Source organism: Peromyscus maniculatus, chromosome 10 (genome assembly GCF_049852395.1).
Source record: "Peromyscus maniculatus bairdii isolate BWxNUB_F1_BW_parent chromosome 10, HU_Pman_BW_mat_3.1, whole genome shotgun sequence".
In the NCBI taxonomy this organism is placed as follows: domain Eukaryota; kingdom Metazoa; phylum Chordata; class Mammalia; order Rodentia; family Cricetidae; genus Peromyscus; species Peromyscus maniculatus.
In genome coordinates, this window is record NC_134861.1 from 60,837,843 (window position 1) to 60,856,796 (window position 18,954).

Below are 18,954 nucleotides of genomic sequence, written 5' to 3' on the forward strand. Positions count from 1 at the left end.
CGGGGCTGCGGGCGGGCGCGACGAGTCCGTCGCCGGAGAGGCCGACCCGCGCGGGGTGGGCGGCGACGTGTCGTCGTCATCAGCCGAGCGACGCGCTTTGGTTTTGTATTTTTTTCCCAGACGCGTCCTGCTCAGGGCGTGCTGGTGCCCTGGAGCCCTGGAGCCTTCTGAGACCTAAAGAGGGGATGTCTGCTCTGCGCCGCGGCGATGCGGCCCGCAGCCTGGGGTCCTGGGTGAGCTGCAGGAAGGCTGTTGATTTATCCCAAGGCCCAGCCCAGATATCCTTTTTTTCCAACTCCCCGACTCAGGGAGAAAACGTTCCCAGCCGTGGCGTATCGTAATGATCGCAGTTTAAACTTGTTGACCACAAACTTTTAGGGCCCGGCTTAAGACTTTCCGGGCGGTGGTGGCGCAGGCCTTTGATCCCAGCACTCGGGAGACAGAGGCAGGTGGATCTCTGTGAGTTCGAGAGCAACCTGGTCTACAGAGTGAGATCCAGGACAGCCAGGGCTACACAGAGAAACCCTGTCTCAGAAAACAAACAAACAAAAAAAAGGGAATAACGTGAAAATGTAACACGTTAAGTCAGTTCCTAAGGTTTTCTAATCTATATTTAGCAGTTAACTCTTACTCTCGTACCCCACACCCCACCTCCTTCCGTCGGGGCAGGTGGTGCATCAGGCTCTCTGTAGCTGGCCTGAATCCTGCCTCTGCCTCTGAGTGCTGGATTACAGGTTTGAGCCACCGTGTCTAGGAGTTCTTAAACCTTGAGTCTTTTGAAGAGTCTAAATAGTTTCAGCTCTTAAATCCTTTTACATGACTTCTGAATCAGTTCTTTGGCTTTGGTTTTATAATGGGTTAAAACTAAATAATTGCAGAGTCTACTGAATGAATGTTGTAATGAACCTTTTCTGTAGGTATTGGGAAGATGTTTATACAGCCCGGTTAGAGCATTAAGTTCTTTGCCCGATAAAAAAAAGGAATTTTTACAGACTGGACCAGACCTTCAAGATTTTGTATCTGGTGATCTTGCGGACAAGAGCACCTGGGATGAATATAAAGGCAACTTAAAGCGCCAGAAAGGAGAAAGGTAATAGAATATGAAGGTATCATTTTAGTATCCCACTCTTGGAGTTTGTGCAGTTTTTAATCAAGCCCTGTAGTAGATTTTAAACTTCAGACAGGTTAAACTTACCCGAAGTTACTAGAAGTGATAACAAATCTCAACAGGATAAGTGAGCAAAGCTATTAGAATCATTTTATTTTTTCTGTACCATTTGGCCATTTTTCTTTATCCTTTCTAAAAGGACCTGACCATTTTATACTATGATCTCCCATTTTATACCCAGCATCTAATTGGAAAAGGTTTTTTTTTTTTCTTTTTCTTTTTTTTTTTTTTCCTGGAACTCACTTGGTAGCCCAGGCTGGCCTCGAACTCACAGGGATCCACCTGCCTCTGCCTCCCAAGTGCTGGGATTAAAGGCGTGCGCCACCACCGCCCGGCTTGGAAAAGTTTTCCTCCTGGTAATTATTGATTTATTTTATTTGGTTTTTCAAAACAGGGTTTCTTGTATACTCCTGTCTGTTCTGGAACTCACTCTGTAAACCAGGCTGGCTTTGAACTCAGAGATTCCCCTGCCTCTCTGCCTCCCAAGGACTGGGATAAAAGTCGTGTGCCACCACTGGCTGTTTTACTTATTGATTTACCTAATTTTTTTTTTTTTTTTAAGAAAGGGTCTCACTGTGGAGCCCTGGCTGACCGGGAAATCACTATGTAGGCCAGGCTGGCCTTGAACTCACAGAGATCCGCCTGCCTTTGCATCCCAAGTGCTGGGATTAAAAGCCAGCACCACCATGCCTGGCCCTAACTTGTTCCTTGTCTGAGAAAGTTTACATAGAGCCTACGGTTACTCTACCTTTATTGTTTTTTAGTAATGAAAGGGTTGCCTGGCATGCAGAAGGCTCAGGGTTCGATTGCTATCACCACAATAAACAGAAATAGTAAGAGAAGTGTGGTGAGGGTTGGGTGAACAGGGTGGTTTTCAAAAATACTTATCAAACAACTTCTAGACCACAAGTGAATACAGTCAAGGGGGAAACAAGGATACAGTCTCGTTCCAGATTTTAGATCTAGCTTTTGTTTTCAGTTTGTCATTTTCTGGTTTATGTAGCCTGGGCTGGCCTTGAACTCACTATGTAGTTAAATTTGACCTTGAACTCTCCAGCCTCCTACCTCCATGGTTTAAATTCTAGCATCACAGACATGAACCACCACAACTAGGAAGTTATGTCCCTTTCTTAATGACTAGAATCTAGAATGCAGGGTAGATAGTGTGCAGCTGGGCTCTTCCTTGTTTGGAGTTACTGTAGTAATTTGTAGTATGTTGTGGAATGTTATTTTAACTGGGCAAAGATGTGTTACATTTGTTTATGCTGTGGAATATTACTTTAAGTATGTGAAGGTGTGCTACATTTGTTTCTGCCTCCTTTGTTTAATTAGGTAAAGATGTGTTACATTTGTTTCACTGGTTACCTTGCCTGCCTAAGGCACCTGATTGATCTAATAAAAAGCTGAGCAGCCAACAGCTAGAGAATAGAGGGGTAGTGGGGCTGGTGGGCAGAGGGAATAAGTAGGAGGAGAAATCTAGGCTTGAGAGAGGAGAAGAGAAAAAAGAATGAGGGAGAAAGAGAGGGACACACCAGCCAGCCATGAGAAGCAGGAAAGTAGGACATACAGAAAGAGAGAGAGAGAGAGAGAGAGAGAGAGAGAGAGAGAGAGAGAGAGAGAGAGAGAGAGAGAGGAGAAAGGTCAAAAGCCCCGAGGCAAAATATAGATAAAGAGAAACAGATTAAGTAAGAGCTAAGATAAGGCCAAGCATTCGTAAGTAACAATAAGTCTCTGTGTCATGATTTGGAAGCCGGTTGGTGGCCCAGAAGAGAAAGCCTGGTACAGTGGTATGCATAGGGAAGGACACCCTCAAAGACGTATCTGTCCTTTAATTAGACTAGTATAGCAACGCACCTGTGAATAAGGTAGCTCTAAGCATAGCACCCCCTTAGACTCCATGATCAGTGTTTCCTAATGCAGCTGGAGCAGACCTGAGTTTGAGTCTTTGTTCTTATTCCTGGGATGGAACTGAGTTAGTCCAGGAATATGGAAAAGGCTGTACTGGGGAACTGCTGGAGCTAAGCTCTGTGTCTTCCAAAGGTTGGTAATGGATGGTTCTTTTTGACTTTCCCTAGGTTAAGACTGCCTCCATGGTTAAAGACAGAGATACCCATGGGTAAAAATTACAATAAACTGAAAAACACATTGCGGAATTTAAATCTCCACACAGTAAGTAGCCAGTGTATTTCCTCTCTGATTTACCCCAGGGCTGTGCTGTTTCTCCATATTTACAACAAAAAGCTTCTGAGATATGGTCTCATTATTTAGCATAGGCTGGCCTGGAGCTCACTATATAGGCCCGATTGGTCTCAAGCTTGTGATTCTCCTGTCTTAGCTTCCTAGGTGCTTGGATTATAAGATAAGTGGTGCCAGACCAGACCAAAAAGAAATGATTAATGAGTTATAAATATTAGCAAGGAGAGCGGGTAAAGATGAAAAGTGAAGTGTAGCTACAGCAATAAAAATGGACATAGAGCTGGGCGGTGCCTCCAGCACTCAGGAGCCAGAGGCAGGTGGATCTCTGTGAGTTTGAGGACAGCCTGGGCTACACAGAGAAACCCTGTCTCGGAAAACACAAACAAAGTCATTTAGGGGCTGAGAGTATAACCCAGTGCTTGCTTAGTGTGAGAGAGCAGTTCAGTCCCTAGCTGCCCTTTATGTTTACCTGCCAAAGAAACCTGATTATATTTCTTCTGAAATACATTGGAAACAATGGGCAGTTTAAATTACCTAATGCTGGCCTGGAGGGATGGCTCAGTGGTTAAGACCATAGGCTGCCTACTCTTCCAGAGGACCCAGGTTCAATTTCTAGCACCCACATGGCAGCTCACAACCATGTCTAACTCCAGTTTCAGGGATCTGACAGGCTGCTGGACTCTTTGACACTCTGCATGTGTGTGTGCACAGACATAGATGCAGGCAAACCCCCAAACATACAAACCGATACTAACAATAATCTTAAACAAAGCTGGAAATCCCTGTACTTCATTGATGGTGGGTAGTCTTTTCAGCCTGATGCAGTGTTTCCCTTTCCACAGGTCTGTGAGGAAGCCCGATGTCCCAACATTGGAGAGTGTTGGGGAGGTGGAGAGTATGCCACGGCCACAGCCACCATCATGGTAAGGCCAGCTCGGTCTCTACAGCTCAGGCATGGAACGGGGACGTTTTATGTCCTCCTCCTAAAGATGTGCACTGTGAACACCCAGTGAAATTCTTATTGCCTATGAATTTATGAAAATTACAAAGAAAGAAGAGTCAGAATCCCGTCACCTGTTGTGATTTCACCCTTCTGAATTAATCTGTTATTGATTCTTCCGAGTATCTGATAATTAACACTTTGGTCCCTTAGGGTGTGTGTTGCATTAATGTTTGGAAATATTCTTCGTAATTATTTAACTGTTGTACACTATTTCCTGTCTCGTTTATTTAACAAGAATGAGCGGTATTTCCAGTTTCACTCTACTCAGATCTGCACATTCGTCTTCCCACTGAATATATCTGGGGCCCAGCCAGGTGGCTCAGTGGGCAGAGTCACCTGCCATCAAGCCTGGTGACCTGAGTTTAACCCACAGGACCCACATAGTGGCCGGAAAAAACCAACTCCTGCAAGTTGTCCTCTGACGTCCTTGTGTTTACACACACACACACACACACACACACACACACACACACACACACAGAAAACTATCATTAAAAGAGAATATTTTTAAATGGCACTTGTTGATTATTGAGTAAGTTTTAAGAACGGCAATACAACAGACATCCTGGCACCTCATTTAGAGCAGAACTTCAGCCTCTCACAGACTCTGCATTGGGACCCCATTATTTTTTTTATTTGTTTCTCTCTGTTCAAGACAAGGTTTCTCTCTGTAGACCAGGCTGGCCTCAAGCTCACAGAGATCCTCCTGCCTCTGCCTCCTGAGTGCTGGGTTAAAGGTGTGCGCCACTGTGTCTGGCTCCCATTGTTTTTATGCTTTATTTTATGTTCAGTTATTCTTGTGTCTGTGTCTGTGTGGGTGTGTATACATGAGTGCAGGGGCATGTAGAGTGCAGAGCCATTGGGTCACTTGGTGTGGGTGCTGGGAGCCGAACTTGGGTCCTCTGAAGAACAGCAAATCCTCTTAGGCACTGAGCCATCTCCCATTTTAAATTTTGAGACAGAGTCTCACTGTGGGGCCCAGGCTAACCTTGAACTCATGATCTTCCTGCCTCAACTTCTCAAGTGCTAGGGTTATAGGCACTTGGCTTTAAGTTGAAATTGTATTTATTATTATTATGGTGGTGATGATGATGGTGGTGGTGGATTGTGTGTATGTGGAGGTGTGTATAGAAGTCACAGGACAACTTTGTGGAGTCTGCTCTCCTTGCCGTCTTTACATGGGGTCTGGGAATCAAACCCAGGTCACTGTACTTGCTTGGCAAGTGAGCCATCTCGCTGGCCCCTTTAATGATAAAATTCAAATCTTCTCTCCTGATCCTATGCCCCCTCCAGTTTCCTTAACACTTACTTGAGTGTATCAATTTCTTTTTCCACGTAAATTTGTATTCCTTAGCCATCTATTATTTCATTTGGAATGCTTCAGATTCCTTCTAGACAGAATCGTTCTGTTGATGTTCTTTGCCATTTGTTTTGGCATTGTATTCCTGAGGGTCATCTGATTTAAATTGTAACGTCTCTGTTCCAGTTGATGGGGGACACTTGTACAAGAGGTTGCAGATTTTGTTCTGTGAAGACCGCAAGAAACCCCCCTCCGCTGGACGCCGATGAGCCCTACAACACGGCCAAAGCAATTTCAGAGTGGGGTCTGGATTACGTTGTCCTGACGTCGGTGGATCGAGATGGTTAGTAGAGTGCCAGTGTGCCAGGCTCCAGCTAAGTGTGGCATAGCTTGAACAAGAACTTCTTTTCTTTCTAGATGTGCCTGACGGGGGAGCTGAGCACATTGCCAAGACTGTGATATGCTTGAAAGAAAGGTACCTGTTGACATTTGTTGTATGAGTTAAGGGTCTTTTTTTTTTTTTTTTTTTTTTTTTGGTTTTTTTTTCGAGACAGGGTTTCTCTGTGTAGCTTTGCGCCTCTCCTGGAACTCACTTGGTAGCCCAGGCTGGCCTCGAACTCACAGAGATCCGCCTGGCTCTGCCTCCCGAGTGCTGGGATTAAAGGTGTGCGCCACCACTGCCTGGCGAGTTAAGGGTCTTTTAGACACATGCAAATTCGTTCTGAGGTCTATCTTTTTTTCCCCTTCCTTCCTCCCTCCCTCCCTCCCTCCCTCCCTCCCTCCCTCCCTCCCTCCCTTCCTTCCTTCTTTCTTTCTTTCCTTTCTTTCTTTCTTCCTTTCCTTTCTTTCTTTCTTTTTTTCTTCTTTGAGACAGAGTCTGTGCAGCCCTGGCTGTCCTGAAACTCACCCTCTAGACCAGGCTGGCCTTAGAACCCCCAGAGAACCACCCAACTCTGCCTCCCAAATTCTGGGATTAAAGGTGGGCCAGCACAACCAGCCCAGCCCTGAGTTTCTAATAAGTTCCCATTTAAGAGTGGATTGCGGTTGAGGCTACAGCGTTGTGGTACAATACTTGCCTAGCATGCCCGAGGCCCTGGATTTGATGTCTACCCCCTCCCTTCACACACACACACACACAATTGAACAGTTAAGAACATTTGCTGTTCTTGCAGAAGGACCCAGGTTCAGTTCCCTGCTCACACGGTGGCTGACACCATCCTAACTCCACAGGGGAGCCAGCACCCACTTGTGGCCTCTGTGGGCACTAGGCAGATACTCAGTGCACAAGCATACTTACACACAGGCGAAAGACACATAAGGTGAAAATTAACAGATCTTTAAGAAAAATAAAAAACCAAAATGAGGTAAGCACAACCTTGTAAAATACATCTCAATACAGTTTTCATTCATATCCATCTAAACTGCCAATTTTACTTGTAATCTACCTTTTTTTTTTTGGTTTTTCGAGACAGGGTTTCTCTGTGTAGCTTTGCGCCTTTCCTGGAACTCACTTGGTAGCCCAGGCTGGCCTCGAACTCACAGAGATCCTCCTGGCTCTGCCTCCCAAGTGCTGGGATTAAAGGCGTGCGCCACCACTGCCCGGCTGTAATCTACATTTTTTAAAAAAGTTTTAATTAATTCCAAAAGGTTTAAAAAGGAGCAAAGTTCACCAGATTAGTGGCACATGCCTTTAATCCCAGTGTTCAAGAGCAGAGACAGGGGTCTCTGTGAATTTGAGGCCAGCCTGGTGTACGTGATGAACTCCAGGCCAGCCAGGGCTGCATAGGGAGACTGTCTCTAAAACCAGAAGGAACCAAGTGATTCTAGAGCTTAGTGCTTTTTTTTTTTTGGTTTTTCAAGACAGGGTTTCTCTGTGTAGCTTTGCGCCTTTCCTGGAACTCACTTGGTAGACCAGGCTGGCCTCGAACTCACAGAGATCCTCCTGGCTCTGCCTCCCGAGTGCTGGGATTAAAGGCGTGCGCCACCACCGCCCGGCGAGCTTAGTGCTTTTGTAATGTCTATCCTAACAACAAATGCTTTCCCACGATTCCCCAGCTTGTCTGATAGTTAACAGTTCCAAAACTAGTGCAGCTCACACAGTTTCTTTCTAGCCACTAGTGGGTCTCGGGGGCAACTGTTCAAAAGCCAGTTTCAGAGTTATACACTAAGATCTTTGAGCATCTTATGTTCCCAAGGGAACGAGTGGGATCCTTCCTGCCTATTCTCAGGGAAGAGCTGTGCTGGGCCTTCCTGCGGGTTTGCAGACAGCTCTGTGACCTAGGTCACACTACAGTGCTTCATTAAGTAGAAAGGACAGGTAGAAACAGGAAGGTTAGTGTTTGGATGGCACTTCATATAAAAACAAGCCATATGACGCGGCAAGCCTGGAAACAGCTTTTAAAGCTCCTAGCACTGGTGAGATATTTGCCTATAGGAGGCGAGGAGCGTAGGGTTTGATAATTACAGAAGAAATCCAAGTGGAAGCAGATGGCATTTGCGTTCACAGAAGAAATACCCCACTTTGTTTTCTAAACAGTAAAATAATAATAATATTACTTGTGTCTTCTATTTCGGTTTCTGTAATCAGTTTTACTTTTTTAACCACCTACCCCTGTTAGGTCTAAGCCGGAGTCGACTGATGGCTGCCGCAGTAGACGGTCTGGTCATGATGCACACAGTGTACCATGCTGAGGTTTCCGACGGTTGCTCACATAGGCCTGCCTTAGCGGGGGTCAGGGCTGCTGACGTAGTGCTCCCTGGCTCAGTGCTCCCTGGCTCAGTGCTCCCTGGCTCAGTGCTCCCTGGCTCAGCGGTCACCGCTGTGTAGACAGCAGTCCTGTCGGTCCTCTCCTTCAGTTCATTGCTCATCTCTTGTCCTCCTAGGAATCCCCAGATCCTCGTGGAGTGCCTCACCCCGGACTTCCGAGGAGACCTGAGAGCAGTGGAGAAGGTCGCTCTGTCGGGCTTAGACGTGTACGCACATAACGTAGAGACCGTTCCGGAGCTGCAGAGGTGACCGCACGCTAACGGGCCCCAGCGGGCCTGGATCTCACTCGCAGGGGGACTGGGCAGCGGGCTGTACAAAGGCAGCTCCTTCCTCCCCTCCCCTGCCTTCCCTTCCTCCCCTCCCCTGCCTTCCCTTTTTCCCCTCCCCTGCCTTCCCTTCCTCCCCTCCCCTGCCTTCCCTTCCTCCCCTCCCCTGCCTTCCCTTCCTCCCCTCCCCTGCCTTCCCTTTTTCCCCTCCCCTGCCTTCCCTTCCTCCCCTCCCCTGCCTTCCCTTTTTCCCCTCCCCTGCCTTCCCTTCCTCCCCTCCCCTGCCTTCCCCTCCTCCCCTCCCCTGCCCTCCCTTCCTCCCCTCCCCTGCCTTCCCTTCCTCTCTTGCTCTTCTCATTCTGTCCTTTCTTTGTGAGTTAATACAAACATCAGGAAAGACGGCCACCAAAAGTGAGTGAGCAAGGCCTAGAGAGATGGCTAAGTGGTGAAGAAGAGCCCGGATGCTCTCACAGAGAGCTAGAGTTCAGTTCCTGGTGCTCACATTGGTGACCTGTCACTCCAGCTCCGGGGTGACCGATGCCTCTGGGCTCCGCTGGCAACTGCACTTTTGTGCACACACCCACACACAGGCATACACACATACACATAATTAAAAAGGAAAGTGACTTTGAAAAATGTGCAAACATCACCCATGATGTTTCTGGCCAGTAATGTCAGTTCCCGTCACTTTAGTGTTGTGTTATACCTGTGAATTCATGTGCTAATGTGCTAGGAACTGATAATGTCGTCCAGGGTTGTTTGTTTGATTTTGTTTTTCAAGACAGGGTTTCTTGGTGTAGCCCTGGCTGTCCTGGAACTCGCTCGGTAGACCAGGCTGGCTGGAACTCATCGAGATCCCCCTGCCTCTGCCTCCTGAATGCTGGAATTAAAGGTGTGCGCCACCACCTCCCAGCTGTGTTTTAATGACACACAATGAACATCTTTACTGTGTTCTAAGGTGGTATCATTGCAGATGCACTGAATTGTGATTTTTTTTTCCCAAGAGAATACTTCTCAAGTAAAAATGATGTATCAAAAACACCACTGTTTTAAATCTCTTCAAAAGTAGACAGGATGGCCCTTGGTGATGATACCGTCCTGTAATTCTAATATTTGCAAAGCTGAGGCAGAAGATCAAAAGTTTGGGAACAAGCCTGGGCTACACCCTTTCTTTAAAAAAAATTTAAAAAGCCAAAAGTAATAGTGCACACCTTTAATCCCAGCACACAGAGACAGAAGCAAGTGATCTCTGCAAGTCTGAGGCCAGCCAGCACTACGTAGTGAGACTCTGTCTCAAACAAAAGCCCAAACACACCCCACACATAGACTCACACACGAGAGTAGACACTAAGCTTTAGTCTTCCTGCCAACTTTAGTGGTTAGAAATTTTGAAGGACACTTATTCCACATAACGAGTATATTCGGATTTGAGAAAAGTGAGAAGCGTCTTAGCTGCAGACAGATTAATATTTTCATGTAACTTCTCAGGTCTTTGGCTGTGGTTATTTTTGTTAGTCACATCCCACTGTTCTGTGTCACAGACCTACAAGAAGTTACAGGGGGTGGTACCATGCACATTGCTCCTGGACTGTTTGAAGTGTAGTGGCTCACAGCTGTCATCCCAGTCAGCACACGGGAGGCTGAGGCTGCGGGCTGCAACTTCAAGACCAACACGGCTGGCGTGACTGTCTCACAAAGTGTTGGCTTTCTGTACTGTCAACTTATGGAGGTTGTTTTTTTTTAGACTGCTCTTTTTAAACTTACAGTGTGTGTGTGTGTGTGTGTGTGTGTGTGTGTGTGTGTGTGTGTGTGTGTGTGTGTGCGTATATGTATATACACAAACACTCATGTACAAGTTGGAGAATAACTAGCTGTTTTTTCCTTTTACATGGGTGTGTTACCTGTGCACTCTGTGTGTGTGTGCGCGCGCGCCCTGGAAGGTCAGAAGAGGGTGTCAGTCCCCTAGGACTGGAGGTACACAGTTGTTAGCCCCTTGTGGGTGCTGGGAATTGAACCTGAGTCCCCCGGAATAGCAGTCAGCTCTAACCACCGGGCCGTCTCTTCAACCCCCTGCCTCTTATTTAAGTTAAAACAAAACAAAGCAAAAATACGGCGCGCAGGCTGTATTAGAATTCATCTGAGTGCTGATCCTCCCTTAGCCTTTGCCTTTCTTCCTATTTAAGCCTTGGTGGTTTGGGCTTTGTGGGAGGGTCACGACCGAGGCTGTGGTGATACCACCAGCAGTGGGTGCCAGTCTCCCTGGTTTCACTTCTGAAATCCCAGAATGCCTTTCCGCCGAGCCTGCAGTGTCCGTACTTGCCAGCAGAGGGCAGTCAACCTGCAGGAAAGAAATGCACATACAAGTTTCAACCCCAGAAATGTGCAGTCGGGTAGGTTTTGTCCTCAGAGTGGGGTTTGTCTGTCTTCTGTCCAGTCTCTTTTCTCACTGGACGTCATTATAATTTCGAGTTTCAGAATCTTAATTTTTCAGTGTATAAACCGAGTGACTTCTAGTCTGGTTTTCTCTATCCCAGGCTTGAGAGGCCTGGAAAGTTGACAGATCTAGGAAGCCAGTGAGGCCTCATTTTCTCTCCTGCGTTAATTGCCTCTGTGCACGTATGTACATTGACACATTTGCTCACTAACTGTGGGTCATGTGTTCTAGAGCAGTGGTTCCCAACCTTCCCAGTGCTGCGGCCCTTTAATACAGTTCCTCATGGTGACCCCCAGCCATAAAGTTATTTTCACTGCTACTTCCTAACTGTGATTTTGCTACTGTTAGGAATCATAATTAAATATCTGTGTTTTCCAGTGATTTAGGCTACCTCTGTGAAAGGTTGAGAACACTGTTCTAGAATGTGCTTTCTGATCTTCCAGCTTCCATAACAATGTATTGGGTTGAACTTGTTTCGTCACTGAGAGCTGCTCTGTTTTCCAGGAAAGTTCGTGATCCCCGGGCCAATTTTGACCAGTCTCTTCGTGTGTTGAAACATGTCAAGAAAGTTCAGCCTGACATTGTTTCCAAAACATCAATAATGCTGGGCCTAGGTGAGACGGATGAGCAGGTCCTCGCCACGATGAAAGGTAAAGCAGCTGAAAACCAGACACCCCTTCCCATTTCCATGGTAGCAGGAACTCCACTCTAAAGAGCCTGTTAAATGTCCGCTTCCTCCATAGCCTGAGCGCAGGTGACAGTGGGAACAAAGTGTCTGGAGCTGAGGTGGAGGCCAGTGGGAGCGTTCCGGCTTCCGTGTCCAGAACAAACGAAAGGATGTGGTCGCAAATGTACAGCATGCACAGGGGAAGCAGCTTTCCTTGAGCGTCACGGAATGTGTGCATGGTGCTCACGATGGGATTTTTAGCCCTCCTTGTCCTCACCTAGTCCAATGAGGATGGGGTTTCTTTCTGTCGTTGGATGGTTTTGAGAGCCAGTTAGGTGCCAGGTACTGTGGATGGGATTCTGAAGGCTGCAGCTTTAGCTTTAGTAGAGCGCTTGCCCACCAAGTACAGCTGAAAAGGAAAGACTGATATGTCACAGGTCAGGTCACGCTCCGAGAACACCTCTGCTCACCAAGGCAGAGCCCAGGACGGTATGTTCGCCTCATGTGAATGTTTTCACTCTAGGATAATTGTTCCTTCACCTGTTTTTATTTTTAAGGCAGAGGTGGAGTTTATTAAGAAAAACATTTTAGGGCTGGAGAGAAGGCTCAGCTGTTAAAGGCTAGGCTCACAACCAAATATGTAAGAGTTCGGTTCCCAGCACCCGTGGTTCTTCAGCCACCAAAAAGGGGGAAAAAAAGAATTAACGTAGACTTAAGGATGGGGGTTAATAGAGACACACTAAAGGGAAGGATGCAGTACAGCCAGGCCTGGGCGTGGCTCCCCCAGGGTCACCTCCCTTCACCTGTTATGCCTGACAGACTCCCATTCTAAAACCCTCTCCTGTTGTGGCCTTGGTTTGACAGCACTGCAGTGTTGTTGTTTGTTTGTTATGTTTGTTGTTGTTTCTCTGTGTAGCTCTGGCTGTCTTGGAACTCACTCTGTAGACCAGGCTGGCCTCGAACTCAGAGACCTGCTTGCCTCTGCCTGCCGAGTGCCGAAACTGAAGGCGTGCGCCACCACATCCAGCCTTGCATTTTCTTTCTCTCTCCCAGTGTCACACTCCTGTGGCGATTATTCCTGTGTTTCCAATTCTCTTTTTGAATGACTGGTTTCTCCTGTCCCGTGTTGCCTGTGATGTAGTTAAGCACAGTGTGGAAGAACCCCCGCCCCAAACCTGTGCTCAGATCATAGCGGTAACTGAAACACTGTGGGGCAACCCTGCCTCTTTCCTTTCAGCGCTCCGAGCAGCCGACGTGGACTGTTTAACTCTAGGACAGTATATGCAGCCAACGAAGCGCCACCTTAAGGTACAGGTGTCTTGAGTTGCCAACTCTTTTCCTAGTAAGTCTTCATGGTCCACAGGTACAAATAAGAAACCATATAATATCCCGTGTGTACATGTAAATGTCCATCTTCCTGCCCACATAAAGCGGTGACAGTGGTACTCACTGCTACCCAGTTGTTGAAGTCACGTGAGCATACGGAAAAAGTGGAAAGGTGGGAGGTCGTGTTACTGACATTTGGTGGTCCTGCGACTCGGTTAGAGATGCCTGGAAGACTGAGCTGAAGGAAACAAAGGAAGGCACTTTTCTGTTTCTCTCACGGAGTGTTGATTTACTCAGGAAAATTGTGCTGAGTATTATCATGTGCCAATAACACTTGCCTAGCATGTGGGAGGGCCTAGGTTCAACTGTTAGTCCTGCCAACCAGACAGACAGACAGACAAAAATAAAACCTGTCCAGGGGCAGTGCTAAACATGAGGTGCAAGATGAATTTGTCTTGTCCTCAGACGTCTTATAAGGGGGACTTGGAGTGGCATAAAGACTGAGTTCAAGCCCCAGGACCCACGTTTTCTTTTACCCAGAAATGGTGGACTGTGCTTATGATGCCGGCACAGGGGAGACAGAAATAGGTGGGTTCCTGGGGCTCGATGGCCAGCTGGCCTAACCTACTTCAGAGTTCCAGGCCACTGAGGGCTCTGTGCAAAAGACGGTGGAAAATGCCGAGAAATGACTTCCAAGCTTGTCTCTGGCCTGTACACCCGTACATGAGCACCCACAAAAATGTTCATGCACACACGGAGAATCTTACAGGATTCTTAATAAATGAGAGAAAAGCATAAATCGTCTCTGCACTCTCATTTTCTTCCCCTTTGGAACAGCTACTGCAGTACAAAGTGATGTTCCCTTCTCTCTAAGTTCCTGTGGTTAATGCTGTGATGAGTCCAACAACGTGTAAATGACCAGAGAGGGAGGGCTGGGCAAATGATGAGCCGTTCTGAATACACGGTGTAGACTATCTGGAGTCAGAATTACTTAGAATGCTGGAATCTGCTCTCAAGAGGTTGTTTCCATCAAGGTTGAAGAATATGTTACTCCTGAGAAGTTCAAATACTGGGAAAAAGTAGGAAATGAGCTTGGATTCCATTACACTGCAAGTGGTCCATTGGTGCGCTCTTCGTATAAAGCAGGTGAGTCTGGCTGCCGGGGGGAGGTCTGTTAATTCCCCACCGCTGTGTTCCACCCAGACTACCAAGTACAACAGCTGTGGTTGTCATCTGTCGGGAATAAAGAGATTCTCTTTCCCGGGCCGTCTGTCACAGCTGTGCTCCATAGGGCCGTACTAAAGCAGCTCCTCCTCAGCCTCATCAGTCTCTGGCACACATCGCTTGCTGCTCTTGCTGCTGTTGCAGCCATTTGACAAGAACAGAAGCCATTTGCATAGTCAGTTACCGCACGGGTGGCTTCAGTAGCAGATCTTCCAGAAACAGCAGAGCGTGCAGAGCATGTGACAGTGTCCTCTGGACAATGTGTATTCATGCGGCAGTGTGCTGGCTGCATCTGCACACAGCCAGTTCCAGATCAGTGTAAGCACCTTACAGCTAATCTCTGCATTTTCCAGGGCCCTTCACATGAAAGAGAAAAGCCTGGCAAATCATTTTCCCTAATCAAATTGGAGTGGTTTTACTAACTAATAGAACGTTTTATTAACTAATAGAACGTTTCATCTTTGGTAGTTAGCTCTTGCTTTGGTCCGTTGACTGAACTGGCTATGAAAATAAAAACATTTTTCACAGGATTAAAAAGTCATTTAGGGCTAGGAGTGTAACTCGGGGGTAGAGCTCTTGCCCAGCGTGCATGAGGCCCGAGGATGAGTTCTCAGTAGCATAAGAAGAAAGACAGTAGGAAAAAGCCATTTGAGCCAGGCTTGGTGGTATACACTGCAGTGCTAGCATTTAGGAGGCTAAGGAGATGGAGGCGGAAGATGTTTCCCTAGAGTTGGGGTCAGCAATTGGGATTGGTAAGCTAGGTGTCTGGGGATGTGTATGCAATATTAGTGGTCATTTAAGTGATTGCTGTGTATACTGGGGTCTAAGTCATAGACAGATTTAAGTTAGACAGAATTCTGTTTAGAAAAATCAACATTTACGTATCAGTGATACTCAGTATCCCTGTAAAGGAATTTCAGTGAGCTGGGCATGGTGGTACACACTTGTAATTATAGCACTTTGAGGGGGTATCAGGTCACCCTCAGCTACATGGTGAGTTTGAGGCCAGCCTGGACTCCATGAGACTCTTGTTTAAAAAAAACAAAACAGGAAAAAAGAAAGGAAATTTTAAGATATTTTCATGAACAGTTTATCCTACTTATAAAAGCCAAGAATTTGAACTCTAGGTTATTTTTTTTTTTTTAAGTAATAAAAGAAAGCATGAAGTTGGGGTATGTGGAAGAAGTTAGGGGTCAGAGTGGAGGGGAATATGATCAAAATGCATTGTATTAATGTATGAGATTCTCAGAGAATTATTAAAAAGCCCAAGAATTTGGTTCAGCACCGTCTAGCAGGCTCTGAAGGCATATATATATATATGTATATATATAATTAGAAGTGAGAATTCGGCAGGATAACTAACAAGTTGAAATACATACAAATATCAGAACAAGTATTAGTTTCTAGAAGTGCATACCCTAGAATAACATTTATTTTATTTTTGTCTTTTTTTAAATGTGTGTGGCAGGTGGTTTTATTTTCATATTTTTATGTACTTATGTATTTATGTATTCATTTATTTATGGTTTTTCGAGACAGGGTTTCTCCATGTAGTTTTGGTGCCTGTCCTGGATCTTGCTCTGTAGACCAGGCTGGCCTCGAGATCTGCCTGGCTCTGCCTCCTGAGTGCTGGGATTAAAGGCGTGCACCACTGCCACCCCAGCTATTTTTAATTTTTGAGACAGGGTCTCAACTACATAGTCCTTATGACCTGGAACTCACCATGTAGATCAGGCCCGCCTGTGCCTCCAAGTGCTGGGATTGAAGGTGTGAACAACCATGTCCAGCATAAAGTAACATTTAAAAGGAAATCTAATATTTATAAGGAAGCAAATTATGGATCTTTTAGTGTTTTTAAAGTCACTACGAAAAGATGGAATTCTGGCGTGTTGAGCATTGGACTCAGGTCAGGGATTTCAGTCTGGTGATGTTGGTGAAGGACTGAGCAGTACAGACGAGAGGCTTGGGAGCCTTGGTGATTGGGTTTGGATGTGGTGGTTGCATTCTGATTGGACCTGTAAGATGACAGAGGAGGCGGACCGACTCCTCATGAAGTCAGGCCTCTAGTACTGAGCTTCAGCAGGAAGCACTGAGCTCATCGGACGCAGTGCTGAACCAAGTGCAGCCCAGTGGGCTGAAAGGGACGTGGAGCCCAGGCTTGACTCACGATGGGGACAAAAGCCCATTACAGACAAGAGCTCTGGCTTCCCCGGAGGGGAGTGAGTGAGAGATTCCTTCCGACCCGTGCTCAGCTGCACGAGTCTGCTTTATAAACATCAGAGCCAGACTGATGACGGACAGGCTGCTCTCTGAAACGATTTGTGCCAACAGCAGCACTTTGTATCAATGAGTAGTCAGCCCTCACGGTGGGGAGAACAGGCAGAAGCCGACCCGCAGGCTCAGAGGCCTTGTATAACGCTTGGGTATTGGAAGGAGTGATGGTTGAGAGCAATTCTTTTTGGTCCCTGGGTAGGCCTCTGCTGTCATGGGGAGATGAATGGAAGTATTATAATCTCAAAAAAAATTAAAACTTAAATCAAAACAGTAGGGGAAAATGCCAAAGATACGGGATACTTAGGTGATAAAAATACTGCCTTTGAGGTCTGAGAGGAGGGACATGCCAGGAAATACAGCCCTTCTTTGTGTGTGTGTGGGGGGATTCTGGAATAGCAGCTTGTTGCTGCTTACTTCAGGATAATATTAATGTATTCTTATTTTTCTCAAATAGGTGAATTTTTCCTGAAAAATCTAGTGGCTAAAAGAAAAACAAAAGCTTCTGAAACTTGAGCCAAGACCTTTATAGGATCAAAGGACTTTTAAGGTTTCCTTCCAGTTGATTCCTTTCAGGATTCCTGAGCATGCACACCAGTGCTGTTCTGTCTGAAATGTCCCATGTCTGATCCAGGAGGAATAGCATATAGCTGTAATTCCATTCAGGCCATCTTGAACTCTCTGAGTAAGACCCTATCTCAAAAGAAAAAAGAAAAAGAAGAAAAAAGTCTGTAAGCTACACATATTTAATAATTCATTTGGCTTCTTGCCACTTTGTCATTGTTTGTGATGATGTAATCATAGAACATCTTTGAACAGTTTGCTGTTACCATGGTAATTTAAAAGTATATTAACAACATTCAGAAGCTCTTATAAATCACAGTAACCTATCTATTATGACATTTCTTTTTTTACTTACGTGTGTGTGTGTGTGTGTGTGTGTGTGTGTGTGTGTGTGTGTGTATGTATGTATATGTATGTAGTACTCACGCCTGTGGAGGATGTCTTCTGACCAGAGTTAGAGGAACACATACATCTGCACACATCTGGACTCCGTGGCACAGGCAGGGTCCAGTCAGTGAGCATCAAGCATGGGGCTCGGAAGGGCTGAGCAGCTGCTGACGGCTGGGTGTCAGTTTTCTTTAGGGGTGTGGCCTCCATAGGGTGACCAGTGCTCTAGAACAGTGGTTCTCCATCTTCCTAATGCTGCCACCCTTTAATACAATTCCTCAGGTTGCAGTACCTCCATCCAACCATACATCTATTTCATTGCTACTTCATAACTAATTCTGCTTTTACGAATCATAATGTGAATATCCAAAATGCAGGGTTTCTGAGACTATGTGACTCCCAAAGGGGGCTCGGCCCACAGGTTGAGAACCACTGCTCTAGTGGATGACTCAACACCCATGAGGATATTGGACTTGGTGATGGTGTGTGTGTGTGTGTGCTTTTTTTCGAGACAGGGTTTCTCTGTGTATCTCTGGCTGTCCTGGAACTCACTTTGTAGACCAGGCTGGCCTTGAACTCACAGAGATCCACCTATTTCTGCGTCCTGAGTGCTGGGATTAAAGTCGAGCACCACCACACCAGGCCTGAACCTGAATATTAAAAGAAGAAAAACCCTGAAATTGGGAGGGATAGGTCCGTTGCTCTGGTTGTCTCCATGGCACTTCCTCATCTCCTCTCCTGCTATTCTTTGAACCCTCGGGCTAAGATGGCCTACGTATAAATGCCAGGTTGCGTCCCATTCTGTGGAGTCTAGGAATGGAGAGGGTTGGAGGGTTGTTCAAGCTCGGCCTACGGCTGGTCCCCCAATCGGTGCTCCCGGTTCACTTTCCCTTGGGGTAGAGCCCGTGGTCCTGGTGGGCACTTGCTCTTCAGGGACATCAGCCAGCATTCCAGTCATGGCATGCCCATGCACTCCATGCTGTCCAGACATCTCTGACCACCAGTGGCTCCGTCCTACTCTGTCCTACTGAATTAGGCTTCCCTTACCCACCCCTCTTGCTAGCCTCACTTGTAATGGGTTCCTTATAAGGGGGGACATAAATGTGCACACAGGACAAGACATGGTGGCACCCACCTGGAACCTCAGTGCTCGGGTGAAAGATTTCTGAGTTCAAGGCCAGCCTGGGTCCTTCCAAACTGGATGTGGTAGGACATGATTTTTGTTGTTTGTTGAGCCAGGATCTCATGCAGCCCAGGCTAGCCTCAAACTGGCTGTGTAGTAGACAATGACTTCAAACTCCTGATGTGACTCCGCCTCCTAAGTGCTGTGATTACAGGCCTACAATTACACTGCCGGCTGGCCAGTAGCATTCCTGTAACC

The 18,954-nt window shown here is 46.5% G+C and overlaps 1 protein-coding gene across 3 annotated transcripts; it reads left to right on the forward strand.

The window, feature by feature from the left end:
• Positions 1 to 18: 18 nt before the first annotated feature.
• Positions 19 to 17,512, forward strand: Lias (lipoic acid synthetase). 3 transcript variants are annotated; one of them, XM_006974604.4, is made up of 11 exons: positions 19 to 233; positions 918 to 1,090; positions 3,244 to 3,337; positions 4,207 to 4,287; positions 5,854 to 6,010; positions 6,085 to 6,142; positions 8,551 to 8,679; positions 11,639 to 11,784; positions 13,039 to 13,109; positions 14,162 to 14,273; positions 17,080 to 17,512. In XM_006974604.4, the coding sequence occupies exons 1-11, from the start codon at positions 186 to 188 to the stop codon at positions 17,136 to 17,138; spliced, it is 1,128 nt and encodes a 375-aa protein (XP_006974666.1). In that variant the 5' UTR covers positions 19 to 185; the 3' UTR covers positions 17,139 to 17,512. The 3 variants fall into 3 exon arrangements, with proteins under 3 accessions (XP_006974666.1, XP_042141959.1, XP_042141958.1); XM_042286024.2 differs by lacking the exons at positions 14,162 to 14,273; positions 17,080 to 17,512 and having other exon boundaries at positions 77 to 233; positions 11,878 to 13,109; XM_042286025.2 differs by lacking the exons at positions 3,244 to 3,337; positions 5,854 to 6,010; positions 6,085 to 6,142 and having other exon boundaries at positions 75 to 233; positions 17,080 to 17,502.
• The last annotated feature ends 1,442 nt before the right edge of the window (positions 17,513 to 18,954 follow it).

Excerpts from the sequence above, each read along its gene's own strand:
- Lias (XM_006974604.4), top strand. The coding sequence starts at position 186 with ATGTCTGCTCTGCGCCGCGGCGATGCGGCCCGCAGCCTGGGGTCCTGG. Across the intron at positions 4,288-5,853 it reads CGGCCACAGCCACCATCATG|TTGATGGGGGACACTTGTAC; the intron begins GTAAGGCCAGCT and ends TCTCTGTTCCAG. Across the intron at positions 8,680-11,638 it reads ACCGTTCCGGAGCTGCAGAG|GAAAGTTCGTGATCCCCGGG; the intron begins GTGACCGCACGC and ends TCTGTTTTCCAG.